Consider the following 15,232-nt stretch of genomic DNA (forward strand, 5'->3'; position numbering starts at 1 on the left):
TAATGTCTTTGTTAACTTACTGTGTCATTTTTAGAGTTTTCCCAGTAACACCAGGTGAGTTGAATATATAATCCCTGGTTGGGAAAAAAACAATAGCACATGGAACTAAGGATTGAAACGTCTTGTCTTTGCTTATTAATGGATGTTTGCCTCAATGTCTGCTGGGACATGTGGTCTATGAACTAATGTCTAGTATGCCTCTGTTGATCTTTTTTCTTTTCTTTTCTCATCCTAATGGTCTCCAATGCCTGGTATTCTCATTAGGGTTGGTTAACATATCACAGTAGTTAGTTGTTGAGTTTAAAAAGGGCCTTATCATTGTGAGACCAGAAGTTACCAGAGTTTAGCTGTAGGATGAATAGTAGGAGCATTTCATCTTGGATAATGTGGCAGCAAAGGATCTTAAATTCTCTCTGTCTGGGACAAACTATTCTTTGGGGATGCATTTCTTGCGCAATTCATACATTGCTTACATTCAGAATTCTCTTAAGTGTATTTCTGTTAAGTAAATGATAGCTATGCTGCCAAACCATGTTAACTTCCAAAAGAACTTGTTAAGAGCAAAAGAAGATATGGTTATATATAAGCTGTTGGTATAAAACTAAGCTAAGCTTATAGCTAATCACCTATTTGTGGATTGCCCTTGACCATTTTTTTTTGGGTAGGACTCAAAGTATGGGCTTCCTGTTCTATTTATCTCTCAGTAACATTCAGGTTTAGGCTATGGAACCAGAGTGTGTTAGGACTAAAAGAGAACTTAGAAATTATTTTTTATTTTATTGATTTTTATTGAGATTCAGAGAGGAGAAGTAATTTTCTCAGGGTAGCAGATGTAGTTAGGTGGTAGCCAACCACTGACTAGAACCTAAGTTTCCTATCTCTCAGCCCCATCCATTACCTATTATATATACCACATTGCCTTTTTTATATTAGGCCTCCTCTTGTTCTTTTTTAATTTTTTTTCTCCTTTTTCACATCAAATTTGCCTTTACTAAAGGGTCAAATTTGACTTTATCAAACGAAGAGTAGGGTATTAGATCCAAATAGATTTGGAATTTCATTGATTCACTGGTGGGTTGCTTCAGTGATACAGATCACAACTCACCCATCCCTGCTAATCCTATGTGACTATTGTCTATGTCCTCCCAAAAGTTTGACATGGGGAATCCACCCAACGTGCTTGGCAGGGAAGCTGAGCTCTATTTTAGAGTTTGATGTTTTCCTGAAACAGTAAGTAGAGTAGTATGAACCAATACCTGCTTCTCACTTTCTTTGTAGAAAGCCAGCTGATCTGCACAACCTGGCCCCTGGGACCCATCCACCATTTCTGACATTCAATGGGGATGTTAAGACTGATGTCAACAAGATTGAAGAGTTCTTGGAGGAGACCTTGACCCCGCAAAAGTAAGGGGGTATTTATTTTCTGGGATTTATAAAATAGTGGGGTTGGGGAGAAACCAGGTATCTATACTGGGGTCAGAAAAATGTTAATTGTTATCTGTCTGCTTTGCAAAAGGGTGTTCATCAAGTTTCGTTAGGTCAAAAGACTACAAAGAATGGGGTCTCTCTTCTCATAGAGAACCCTTAAATTTCTTTATCTATCTATCTATCTATCTATCTATCTATCTATCTATCTATCTATCTATCTATTTTTACTTTACAACATTCAGTTCCATAAGTTTTTGAGTTCCAAATTTTCTCCCCGTCCTTTCCCGCTCTCCTCCCCAAGACGGCATGCAATCTGATATAGGTTCTACATATACAGAGAACCCTTAAGTTTTATAGAGAGGTCCAGATGTCTGTGCCAAAAAGACCCAGACACAGAGGAGATTCATAGAACAAATACCCCTCCTTGACAGGGTGAGCCTTCCACTTAAGGGGGAATAGGGGATCTACCTACCTTATCCACTCTTGATATGGAAATTCCACTAATGGAGAACAGAATTCTTTCAGACCACACCTAGAGATTAAAAAGTTCAACATACAAATACCCATAGTGTGTCATCATGGATAGAGCCCTGGACTTGAAATAATAAGGCCTAGGTTAAATTCTACCTCAGACACTTCTTACCCGAGAAATTCACTTAACTTCTCTCTGCCTCAGTTGCCTCGTCTGTAAAATGACACTGGACTCAATGGTCTCACCAGTGGCTTCTAACTAAATCTGTGATCCCCGTGGCAGTTAACTAGTGACTTCAATTCATAATAATGTATAAGCCCTAGAATCATGTAACTTGAAATATGGACTCAGGGTCAGAAAGGGCCTTAGACATCATCTAGTCCTTGTGGAATTATGGAAAAAGCCCTGACCTTCAACGAGGGCTTTAGGGGCAGCTAGGTGGTGCAGTAAGTAAAGTACCACTCCTAGAGTCAGGAGAACCTGAGTTCAAATCCAGCCTCAGATACTTGACACACTTACTGGCTGTGTGACCTTGGGCAAGTCACTTAACCCCAATTGCCCTGCCTTCCCCCCTCCAAAAACAAAACAACAAAAAGCAATGAGGGCTTCAGGTCCCAAGTCTGATGCTGATGTCCTGTGTGAACCTGGACAGATTGTTTAGCCTCTTTGAGAAACTGTTTCCTCATCTAGTGTTCACACTATCTCAAAGGGTCATTTTCCTTTCTTTTCTTTTTTTGAGTTCCAATTTTTTTAAATTTATTAATTTATTTTTAGTTTACAACATTCCGTTCCACAAGCTTTTGAGTTCCAAATTTTCTCTCCCTCTCCCCTCCCAAGATATTGCATGCAATCCAATATATACTCTATATATACATTCACATTAAACATATATCCCCATTAGTCATGTTGAAAGAAGAATTAGAACCAGTGGAATGAACTACGAGAAAGAAACAAAACAAAAAAGAGAGAGAGCAAATAGTATGCTTTCATCTACATTCAGACTTTGGGTTGAGATTGAATTTTGGTTCTGCAAAGAAGTTGCGTGGCTTCTCTAAAACGATAGAGTTATCCTAGAGAATCTAGCTCTAGATCTATCCTAAGAGAATCTGGCTCTAAACAATCCTAATCAAATCTATTCTTCTTGCTGAAGATATTTATAGGTGGGAGTGCCACAGATTCAGACCAGTCCACCCTTCCTAGAGTCTTATCTCCTTTTCTTCCTTCCCTCCTCCTGCCCTGTTTGGAGGGGGAAGAGGTGCTCAGAGCCTAATTTACAGAGCCTGGACCATAAACAAGTTTTCTGTTGAGTTTTATTAACGGAAGTAGGGTGGTCAGCCCCTCCCAGCCTCTTGCTTGGTACCAGGGAGAAATGCTATGTTCCCTCCAGCAGTGCCAAGGAACACCTGTTGAGTCTCTGGGATTCTGATACTTGAGGGTACTCTGTTACTGAGTTCTTGTCTTCATTTTTCATTCTTCACTTCAAGATTTACTCTTTGGGGCAGCATGATTGGTTGAGGGGATAAAAAGAGGACTCCTTTGGCCTTTGATTAGCTTTGCAGATTAGGGACCTACCCAGGGTTTGCTGGTAAATATTTAACTGGTTCTATTTCCCCCTAAAATGTACATATGAAATACTTTTAAATTTAATCAGCATTATTAACATTTTCACCTTCACTTTCTCAAGTCTAGATGATCACCAAAACAATAAATCAAACTCAGGCCTGGAATCGGGAAGATCTAAGTTCAGAGCTGGCCTCAGACACACTGAGCTGTGTGGCCCTGGGCAAGTCTCTTAATCTCTGTTTGCCTTGATTTCTTTCTCTGTAAAAGGAGGATAGTAATAGCCCCTACCTCCCAGGGTTGTCGGGAGGATCAAATGAGATTATAATTGTAAACCAGTTAGCACAGTGCCTGGCACATAATAAGGGCTGTATGAATATATTAGCTATTATTATTAATTTCTTAGTTGTAAATGCTCACACTGAAAATTTAATAATTCGTTCTTTTGAGCTAGGTCCAACTGGCTCCAGCACAGTCCTAAGCCTGCATCTACATCTTACAATCATAGGACCCTCTATCTTATATCAATCAATCAATTAAGAAACATTTATTAAGCACTTATGCCAGGCACTGAGCTTCCTTGTTTTCAAAGAGCTTGCATTTTATCAGTGGGGACAACACACACACACACACACACACACACACACACACACACACACGATCCCGTGTTCAGTGAAGCCTTTTACAAAGTTCACTGATATAGCAGGCAAGTGAAAGTGTCCCACACTGTGTGTGTATGTGTGTGTGTGTGTGTGTGTGAGAGAGAGAGAAAGAGAGAGAGAGAGAGAGAGAAAGGGAGGGAAGGGAGGGGAGGGGGAGAGAGAGAGAGAATGAATGAATCATCTATCTATGCTTGGGGTCTCCTGGAGAGACCTTATAGTGACATCACACACATGTTTAAAACTCACAGCTGACCTGACCCACATTTATGTTATAACTGTGCCCCACAATATGTTAACTAAAAGATATATGAATTTAGAGTGGAGAGGAAAGACATGAATAGAAGTGCCAAGGAGCCAGAGAGCAGCATGGGACAGTGTATAGATTTTGTTCCAGATTTGGAGCTAGAGGACCTGGACTTAAATCCCAGCTGTCACTTTTAACTGTGTGACCTAGGGCAAGTCACTAACCAGACTCTAGTCCCCTCATCTGTAAATGAGAGAACAGAACCAGATGGATTCTGTGGTTCTTTCTAGCTCTGTATCTAGATACTTTTTAACCTCAGATTTTTCCTCCTAGGTCATACCTGCACACCCAGTACCTCCAGTGACATGGCCACCATTTCTGCACATGGACCCGTCTGTTGGCACTCGGTACCACCGAGGCATGCTTGTCAACAGGCAGAGAGGCTCTCCCTGTCAGTATAACATAGCAGGGTAGTATCTGCCCATTCATTGCCGGAGAGACTGGTAGCAGGCTCTGAAATGTGGCTGAACATATGGTCCCTCAGCTCGTAGAGGTCATCCATTGAATTGTCCATGACTCTGTCTTCCTCTTACAGTGTGATTGGTTGGCAGGACTGTAAGACCCCAAAGGTACCATTCTTGATGAGTCCAACCATCTTAGAAAATTGTACCATGCATAGGATCAGAAGATCATAGATTTAGAGCTGGAAGGAACTTCTGAGGCTGACTAGTCTGGGCATCTTCCTCATTTTAGAGATGAAAATCTTGAATCCCTCATTGGCTAAGTGACTTAGATCAATGTGGGTAATAAGTGATAAAGTTGAGATTTGAGTCCAAATTCTTTAACTCCAAATTGCATATTTGTTCCACCAGACCTCTTCATATTATAGGATATCCTGAACTGGTCTTTAGTGTAAGTTACAAGTTTTTCCCTATATCTATCTTGTACTAAATATAAGTGTATCCTAAAATCACATCATTAGTAAGAGAACAATGAAAATAATAAAAAATAAATAAGGCATCTTTAGTTGTATTTAAAAAGTCTTTAAAAATTTTTCATTAGAAATATTTTGTTCAGAATTTTCATTAATTTTTTCATTTTAGGTTTTTTTTCTTAAAAGAAATCTCATTTTTAGGAGTGTGTCCTATATTCAAAGCAAATTCTAGATCTAGATGAGTACAGTAAGGCAACCAATCTGATGCTCCTTCTGCTGGCATTTGAGGGGGATTGTTTGAAATGTTATGGAAGACATAAAAATCACTCCAAGATGTGACACTGGGAACTAAAGAGTTAAATCACAACTGTCTGGGAATTTCCTTTCCTGCTAGTTCTTTATGTGACTTTTATGTTCCTTACCTATAGTCAAGGGCTCTGATCCAGTGGCTCAGGAGAGAACTGTCCTTTTTTATAACTTTGGGAGAGGAGTCTAGTTGTGGGGGCAGAGACAGGTGGAGGTGGTCACTGGGGGTACTATCCAATTAATTGAAATTTGTTAAGTGCTCCTCTCCATACATTACATTCAATTTCTGGTCTCTTTGCCTTTTTGTCCATGCTGTCCCCCATAACTGGAATGTTCTCCCTCCTCATCTCCACCTCTTATAATTCTTAGTTCCTTTCAAGGTTCACTTCAACTGCCTACAGGAATTCTTTGACTCCTATGATTGTTAGCCCTCTCCAGACTTCCACACCCTCCCCACCCCCACAATTACTTTGTATATTTTGCAATTTTCTTATCTGTGTACAACTTATGTTAGTGAAAAACGACCAGCCAGGTTAACAGTGGGTGACTCTAATTTCCAAGAAAGATTTTTTTTTAAACTTTAAAATATCAGCTTGCATCATCAAAAAGTATTTATTGATCATTATGTTAGGTACTTTTGGAGTATACATAGGTGCATAAGACATCATCCCTGCCTTTAAGGAGTTTATAATTTAATCAATTAAATAGAAGATAGGCCAAATACATATGAAAAGATACTAAGTGGCATATATGCTAATAACAACGATCAGAGAGGATCCTGAGAAGTATAATGGATAATTATAATTGCATGTAATTAAAAAGTTTCTGTGCAACAAAACCCATGAAACCAAGATTATAGGGAAAGCAGAATGCTTGGAAATAATTTTTTATGGCAAGCTTCTCTCATAAAGGTCTTATTTTTTCAAATATATAGGGAGCTGAGTCAAATTTACAAAAATAAGAACCAATCCCTAATCGGTAAATGGTCAAAGGATGTGAACAGGCAGTTTGCAGAAGAAGAAATCAAGAGTCACATATAAAATTATCTGAATTACTCTGAGGTACACTTCATAGCTATCAAACTGACTAACATGGAAGAAAAGGAAAATGACAAGTGCTGGAGGGGATGTGGAAAAAATAGTGACACTAATGTACTGTTTGTGGAATTAGGAACTGGTCCAACCATTCTGGAGAATAATTTGGAATTATTCCCAAAGGGTTATAAAACTGTGCCTACCTTTTGGCCCAGCAATACCACTATTAGGTCTGCATCCCAAAGAGATCAAAGGAAAATGAAAAGGATCCATATATACAAAAATGTTTATCACAGCTATTTTTGTGGTAGCAAAGAATCGAAAATTGAAGGGATGTCCATCAATTGGAAAATGGCTGATCAAATTGTGGTATGTGATTGTGATGGAATGCTATTGTGCTTTAAGAAATAATGAGGGGGAGGATTTCAGAAAAACCTGGGAAGACCTATATGAATTGATGCAGAGTGAAGTGAGCAGAACCAAGAGATCACTGTACACAGTAACAGCAATATTATAACAATGATCAACAGTGAAAGACTTGGCTAATCTGAGCAATACAATGATCCAGGACAATTCAAAGGACTCATGATAAAAAATGTTATCTACCTCCAGAGAGAGAACTGATAAACTTTGAGTACAAATTGTAGTATAATTTTTTCACTTCCTCTATTTTTCTTACTTTTTTAAACAATATGGCTAATATGGAAATATGATTTGCATGATTTCATCTGTAGAATTGATTTCATATTGTTTGCCTTCTCAATGGGTGGGGGAGGGGTCAAAGAAGGGAAATAATTTGGAACTCAAAATTTAAAAAAAAAGAATATTAAAAATAAATAATATATTAAAATAAAATTTGCCAAGTGAGAAAATACTAATAATAGTTAACATTTATATAGCGCTTACTATATGACAGGAGCCAGGCTTTACAGTTATTATCTCTTTTGATCCTCAAGATAGCCCCAAGAGATAGGGGCTATTAATATCCCCATTTGACAGGTTCAGAAACTGAGGCAAACAGAGGTGAAGTAACTTGTCCACGTCACACAGCTAGTAAGTTGCTGACGCAGGATTCAGATTCGGGTATCTTAACTTTAAATACAGTGCTCTATTCATTACAACATATAGAAAACAAACTGAAAAGTGAGCAGCAACACCTATAGAACCTAAGGTAACTAACGCTCAGCTGTCCAGGCACCCAGAGCTGAGAACATCTTCTACTGAATCCAGCTGGTCGCTTTGCTCAAGGTGCCTGAGGACGGATGAGAGGACCAGATCTTCCTCCTCTGTGGTTCTGCCCTTCCTCATTGCAGGCATTTTAAATCCCTCCACAGAGGCAGGGTTGAGAAACTGTTTTCAACAAATAAATGGCATAGGCATAACCTGGGAGATAAAGAGGGTGATTTCAACAAATATGTAAAAATGAGTAAATGTAATAACAACCACAACAGCAGTCATGCTAACATTCTATTAGAGTCCTATACTAATACTTCAGTGGTACATGGAGGCAACCCTGGGTTCTTAAAGACCATGACCCTGGCCAAGCGTTCTGGTGAAGCGCACCAAGGTGGATAGCTTTCAGGTACGGGTCCAGTGAGAGACTGTATCAATCGTCCGTCCATCAGCCAGTCAACAAGCATGTATGAAGTGTCTTTTATTGTTGCTGTTTAGTCATTTTCAGGCATGTCCGACTCTTCATGACCTCGTTTGGGGTTTTCTTGACAAACATACTAGAGCGATTTGCCATTTCCATCTTCAGCTCACTTGACAGATGAGGAAACTGAGGCAAACAGGTTTAAGTGACTTGCCCAGGGTCACACAGCTAGGAAGTGTATGAGGTTGGCTTTGAACTCAGGTCTTCCCGACATCAGGTCCAGCACTCTATCTACTGCACCGTCTACCTGCTCATGAAGTACCTACTGTGTGCCAACCACTGTGCTAAGCACTGGATACAAAGAAATGAAAAAACAATTCATGTCCCCAAGGAGCTCATTATCTAATGGGAGAGAGAAGAACACACCATGCAAACAACTATGTACATTCAGTATAGATACATAGATATTTATACCCATACATATATATACATGAATGTGTATATGTATGTTTGTATGTATATGTATATATATGTGTGTATGCATGCATGTATATATGCACATATAGCATCAATGGGGAAAGAATTGTCGACTATAAGTCTATTGTAATAATCCAGGCATGACTGTTGAGGATCTGCAGCAGGGTGGTAGCTATGTAAGTGGAGATGAAGAGATGTATTAGGGAGATTGTGAATGAAGAAATGATAAGACCCGATAATAGACTGGTTATGTGTGGTGAGTGAGAAGTCAAGGATGAATCTGAAGTTGTAAGCCTATGTGATGGGAGGATGGTGGTACCTGTGGAGAGGGTGGGAGGAGGAGAGGGAGAGAGAGAGGATAATGAGTTCTGTTTTCAACATGTTGAGTTTGAAATTTTTACTCCGGTTGACAATGTCTGAGAGGCAGACAGTAATAAGAATCTGGAGGTCAAGAGAGAGGTTAGGCCTGGATCAGTAGATCTGAAAATTATCTTGAATAATAGATGATAGGTAAATCCATGGGGTCTGACGAGATTACCAAATGAGATAGTATAGAAGGAGAAGAGAAGGCCCAGGGCAGACCCTTGGAAGAGACCTGTGGTTGGTGAGCATGACCTGGAGGAAGATCCAGCAAAGAACGCTGAGGAGTGGTTAGACAGGAAGGAAGAAAATTAGGAGAGGATGATGCCATGAAAACCTAGAGAGGAGTGAGTATGCGGGAGAAAATGGTAATTGATAATGTCAAAGGCTGCAGAGAGAGGTTAATAAAGTTAAGGACTGAGGAAGGACCATTGACTCACAGCTGGAGGAGATGGTTGGTGAAAGGCAGAGGGCGTAGGGTAGGATTGGAGTGGACATGGGCATGTTTGTAGGCAGCAGGGAAGCAGCCAATAGCTAGGGAGACACTGAAGATGAATGAGGAGTGGGGTTGATAGAGTGATCTCTTGGACAAGACAGGATGGAGAGGCATCAAAGGTCCATGTAGAGGGGCTTGCCTTGGCAAGGAGGAGATCCCCAGGTCTTCATGTGAGACAGGGGCGAAGATGAAGGGGAAAAACATCCTAATGATATGAGATAAGGAGAAGTAGAAAAGAGGGAGTCACTGGCCAGTGGCCTCATTTTTTTTCAATGAGATATTGAGGCAAAGCCTCCAGCTTAGGAGGTAGGGGAAACAGACACTGAGGAAGGCTGGAGGAGGGATGAAAAGGTTTATTTCTCTTCTCTTCCCTGGGTCTCAGTTTTTCCTCCTCTTCAAAATCAGGGTGTTGGACTAGATGGTCCCTATAGTCTCATCTGGCTCTGACATTCAATGTCCTTGGCACTCTATGCTGTGTTTTAACATTTTGTTTTCTAAGATCCTTCTGGCTTTGACAATCCTAGGTTTCTAAGAAATGGCCTACTTTGTCATTTTTTTTACTTAGAATAAAAATTCTACTGTCATCAGCTCCAACGTGGGCTAGCCATGAGTTCAGATTACCAGTTTCACCACAATCTGCCGTTTCACCCTGGACAAATCTCTTTGTCCTTCCATCTATTAGTTATGGCTAGTGGCTATGGCTCATCTATTACAAGTCCAGTTTGGGAAAAGAAAAACAATTTTAAAGTAATCTACTGGTCCAGAGTGCTGAACAACGCTGATGCTGATAATGATGCATCTCCTTCCTTTCATTAGAAACCACCATTTATGGCTCCATCCTCTCCATTCCAGGTACCCCAAACTGGCTGCTAAACACAGGGAATCCAACACAGCTGGGATTGACATCTTCTCCAAGTTCTCTGCATATATTAAGAACACAAAACAACAAGATAATGCCTGTGAGTAACACCCAGATGCAGAACCCTGGTGTCTTGCATGCATCACAGCATCTTTGTTTGTTTCTGCTCATCATCATTTGTGAAATCTACAGCCGAGTGTCATCTGGTATAGCTGGATCCTCTTTGCTTTTGTCCTTCCCATCATTGCCACAGACAAGGAAATTGTTAGCGACAGCCTGTTGGGGATACTCCAACCTCATTTTTAAAATGGCTGAGCTTGAAACGGGGATGTAGTTTGGTTTTGGGGTGTTCGTTGTTGCACAGTAAAAGTAAAACAGGCTAAGGGTTCTCAGATTCCGATGTAGCTAAGTTAATAAGCTTGCTTATGTGTCAGAGCATAGTTTAGAGAAGCCCATTTTGCTTTCTTTATGATCTCTTACTTTTAGGATAATAGTTTAGATCTGGAAGAGACCTTAGAGGTTATATAACACAGAAGTTCTCAAACTTTTTTGGTCTCAGGAACCCTTTGCTATTTTAAAAATTATTGATGACCCCAAATACTTTTTGTTTATCTTTATCAATATTGGCCATATTAGAAATTAAACTTGATGAATTTTTAAAATATTTATTAAATGAATCGATAAATTCGTTTAAAAAAAACAACAGTAAGCTCATTACATGTTAAAACAAATAACATTTTAATGAAAAATAACTATTTTCTAAGACAAAAAGATGGTGAGAAGTGACATTTTTTTTTACATTTTTGAAAATGTAAATTTAAAATTGTTTTTATACTGTCAGTGCAAAAGTCAACCCAATTGTTATGGCATCAACCATGAGACTGGAAAGTTATTCCACACTGAGTATTCCAGCACCACTTGTGTTTGTAGCCAAGCACTCATGTCCAGATGATTGATGGTGCTGATGTCAGATCAGTACAAGCAAAATATCATATCTAGCCATGTCTGTAGATCCATTCACTGGTAAGGCAAAAGTGCAGTTGTACAGATGAGATACCAACTCAATCTTCTTGTAGCTAAATCTTTAATCCACAGGTCATGTAGCCTTTATAGAACTGTACTGCATACTCATGAGAGAATGAGAATGAAAAAAGTACATATCTTACTACTATCATGAAATTAATTTTGATCTTACTGACCCTTTGAAAGGGATCTCAGAGAATCCCAGAGGGTCCTTGGATCACACTTTCTTTTTTTTTTGAGGCAGTTGAGATTAAGTGACTTGCCCCAGGTCACACAGCTAATAAATGTCTGAGGCTGGATTTGAATTCAGGTCCTCCTGACTCCAGGGCAGGTGCTCTATCCACAGTGCCACCTACTTGCCCCAGACCATACTTTTTAAGAACTGCTAATATAGTCCAACTCAGTTTTCCATTTACTTTCTTCATTTTATACGTGAGAGACTTGATTATAGAGATGTATTAGAAATTAACAAGTGACCAGAATAAAACAAAAAATATTAGTACTGACAGTTTTAAGTTTAAGCTGCATTATTATATTCTCTTTATCAATTTCTTAAATTTAGACAATCAACAAAACAATAAGTCAAGCCCTGATTTTGTAGCCTTTGCTGATTTCTGAGGTATAAATATTCACACTGAAAATTGAACAGTTGGGCTTTTGAGAGCCTATACAAGCTGGCTCCAGCACACCCTTAGACTTGAAGCCCAGAATGGTTATGGCTGGCTGAAGATGGCTCAAGGTAGTAAGACCTGGGATTTGAGCCCAGGCCTTCGAACTCTAAATTCATTATACCATGTGCCATGTGTTCAGAGTTTCTTGGAAGGGCTGACAAACCATCATGACATGAGAGGTGAAGGCAGGAAAAATGTCATGCTAGAATCCTTCGTTTCTACTCTCAGCTCCGTGGCTAATGTAATGGCTAGAGACCTCCCAAGCTGAAAGGTGGTCCAGTGGATAGTGCTCTGGGCTTGGAATCAGAAAGATTCATCTCCATGAGTTCAAATCTGGCCTCAGACACTTACTAGCTATGTGACCCTGAACAAGTCACTTAACCCTGTTTGCCTCAGTTTCCTCATCTGTAAAACTGAGCTGCAGAATTAAATGGCAAATCATTCTATTATCTTTGCCAAGAAAACCCCAAATGGGCCATGAAGAGTCAGACACAACTGAAATCACTCAACAAGAAGAGACAGATCCCTTTGCTTCTCTAGGTTTAAATTTAACATCTGTCTGTACCATCTAGGATAGAGCTTCTTAAACTTTTTCCACTGGTGACCCCTTCAGTGCTCCTTAAACTGTGGGTCATGACCCCACCCACAGTCAGTATTTGTCTGGAATTTGGCTGCTGACCAACTGTCTTCCTGGCTCAGTCACTTAGTCTTTACGTAACTTTGAGCAATTTTTTCCTTTCTCTGAACCTTAATTTCCTCACCTGTTGAATTAGATCATCTCTGAAGACCTTTCCATCTATAAGAAGTCTACAGGGCTCATTTTTATTTTCATACCTGGTTAGAGTTTCCTTCCCTTCATTTCTTCCTAATGCATTTATTCCCTTATCCCATCCTGTCCCCAGGGACACACCTGATGGGAGAGCATTTTGGCACAATCTATCAATCAGCAAATATTTGTTGGCTGTCTATTATGTGCAAAGAAAGCATTGTGTCATATTGAGGGAAGTGCAGGACACCGTCCCTCGAGGAGCTCACAATGTAATTAGAGAGAGGTGATCTGTGTTCATAAGAAGATAACTCACAATACCAGGCAGTCTATGATAAGTATCAATGGATGGTAACTATAGACATTGAGTGCTACAGGAGTGCAGGATACAGCACTAGGCTGGAGTGGTCAGGAAAGGCTTACTAGATTTGGAATATTTGGGCTAGGATTTAGACGAGGACAGAGCTGCGATGTGCCAGAGCCAACTTTTACTGACTCAAGAGCCAGTTGTTAAATTTACGCCTTGGAATTCTGCAAACACTATAAATCAGGGCTTGAGTGATTGTTTTGTTGATTGTCTGGACTTGAGAAGATGGAGAAAATGTTAATAATGAGATTAAACTTCAAAGTATGTCATGTGTACATGCATGTATGCATGTCTATATATGTTGCTACATATACTGTGTGTATACACATTATATATGATTTACATGTATACATGCATACATATATACACACATATAGGAGAACCATTTGTTAAACATTTACCAGTGTGCTTCTGAAGGACATGAAGAACACACAAGGCAGGGGAATCTGCATTAGGAGAGGCATAGAAATAGGGATGCACAAAATAGGAAATAGTGAATTGACCTGTCTGGTTGGAATAAAAGGGTTTTCAAAGAGAGTGGTGGCAAATAATGCATAATTTTTTAAAAAAATTGTTGCTGTTGTTGTTCAGTCATTTCAGTCACGTTTGACTCTTCATGACCCCATTTGGGGTTTTCTTGTCAAAGATACTGGAATGGTTTGCCATTTCTTTCTCCAGCTCATTTTACAGATGAGGAAACTGAGGCAGTCAGGATTAAGTGATTTATCCAGGGTCACACAGCTAGTAAGTGTTTGAAGCAGGATTCAAACTCAGATCTTCTTGATTCCAAATCTGGCCCTCCAGATTTGGATCTATATACTGTCTAGCTGTTCAATGGCACAAGGCAATCAGCACCTGAGAGACTGTCAGATAATTGGTACAGATGATAAATGCCATAGGAGTTTGGAGCAGAGAAAGCTGGTCAGGGAAGGCTTAACGAAGGAGAACTTTGGCCTTTGTTCTGAAGGATTTGGACTTAGGTCGATACAAAGGAATATAGAAAGTGGAAATTGGATGGAGAATGTGAAGAAAAACCCAGAACTGAGAATAGTCTAAAAGGGAGGGGTAAAGGGAATGCAAAGGCTGGGGTTAACTGGTTTGGACAAAACAAAGAAAGTGTTTTGGAAAGTGGGAAGTAGGAGATAAAGTTGCAAAGACAAGGTGGGGCTAGATTTGAATACCAGGCTTTTGAATACCAATAGGACATTTGACTTTGTCCTCTAGGCCAGGGAGAACTTTTTGTGTAATGGACCCTTTGACAAGTCTGGTGAAACCTATGGACTCAAAATAATATCTTTAAATAATTAAATGAAATGCTAAATTATAGTTAGAGGTTATTTTAAAAAAGGTGTATTTTATTTTTTCCCATCTAAGTTCATGGACCCTCTGAATTTTTTGATCCTACATTAAGAATCTTTGCTTTGCATAGGTTACCAAAATGGGCAATACCACTCCCTGGGAGACTCTGGAACTATGGGGAATGGAGGGATATAGTAGCCTCAGGGGCAACTGGGGGGCCTTGAATGAAAATAAGGGGATGGTGGAAGTATAAGGAAAGAACAGAAGAAAATTTTGAAAAACCATTTGTACATGTTTCATCTGTTGTGCAACAGAATTAAAGTTATAGTGATTATACTATTTTCCAAATAAACAAACAAAATGCAAGTTATAACCTATTAGTGGTCAAGTCTGCTGACAGGTCTTAACAAGCAGGTATTGGCAGGCAAGTGTGTTTCTCATTGTTGGGAAGTCCAAAAGGCATCAGCAGTAATGTCTTATTTATAATACTATACAGTTACATGACATGATATTGCATCATCAAAATTTCAGTGCAGGAAAAACCCACAACTTTACAATAAATTATTAAATTTTAGATGGGTCATTAAAAATATTTTTTAAAATGACTCAAATTTTTTAAAAAAACAAACCATTAAAGGGTTAAAGAAAGTAGATTTCCAGGGTGGCCTGAGTAATTTTCT

General features: G+C 39.4%; 1 protein-coding gene across 1 annotated transcript in view; it reads left to right on the plus strand.

Annotated features, from left to right (window-relative positions):
* The window catches only part of CLIC5 (chloride intracellular channel 5), a 133,101-nt gene that overhangs the window by 69,769 nt on the left and 48,100 nt on the right, over positions 1–15,232 (plus strand). The window contains exons 3-4 of the mRNA XM_036767504.1: positions 1,279–1,404; positions 10,420–10,526. Coding sequence (XP_036623399.1) covers positions 1,279–1,404; positions 10,420–10,526 — 233 coding nt within the window. The remainder of the gene's footprint in view (positions 1–1,278; positions 1,405–10,419; positions 10,527–15,232) is intronic.

The sequence above is a fragment of the Trichosurus vulpecula genome, chromosome 7, assembly GCF_011100635.1.
Source record: "Trichosurus vulpecula isolate mTriVul1 chromosome 7, mTriVul1.pri, whole genome shotgun sequence".
Lineage (NCBI taxonomy): Eukaryota > Metazoa > Chordata > Mammalia > Diprotodontia > Phalangeridae > Trichosurus > Trichosurus vulpecula.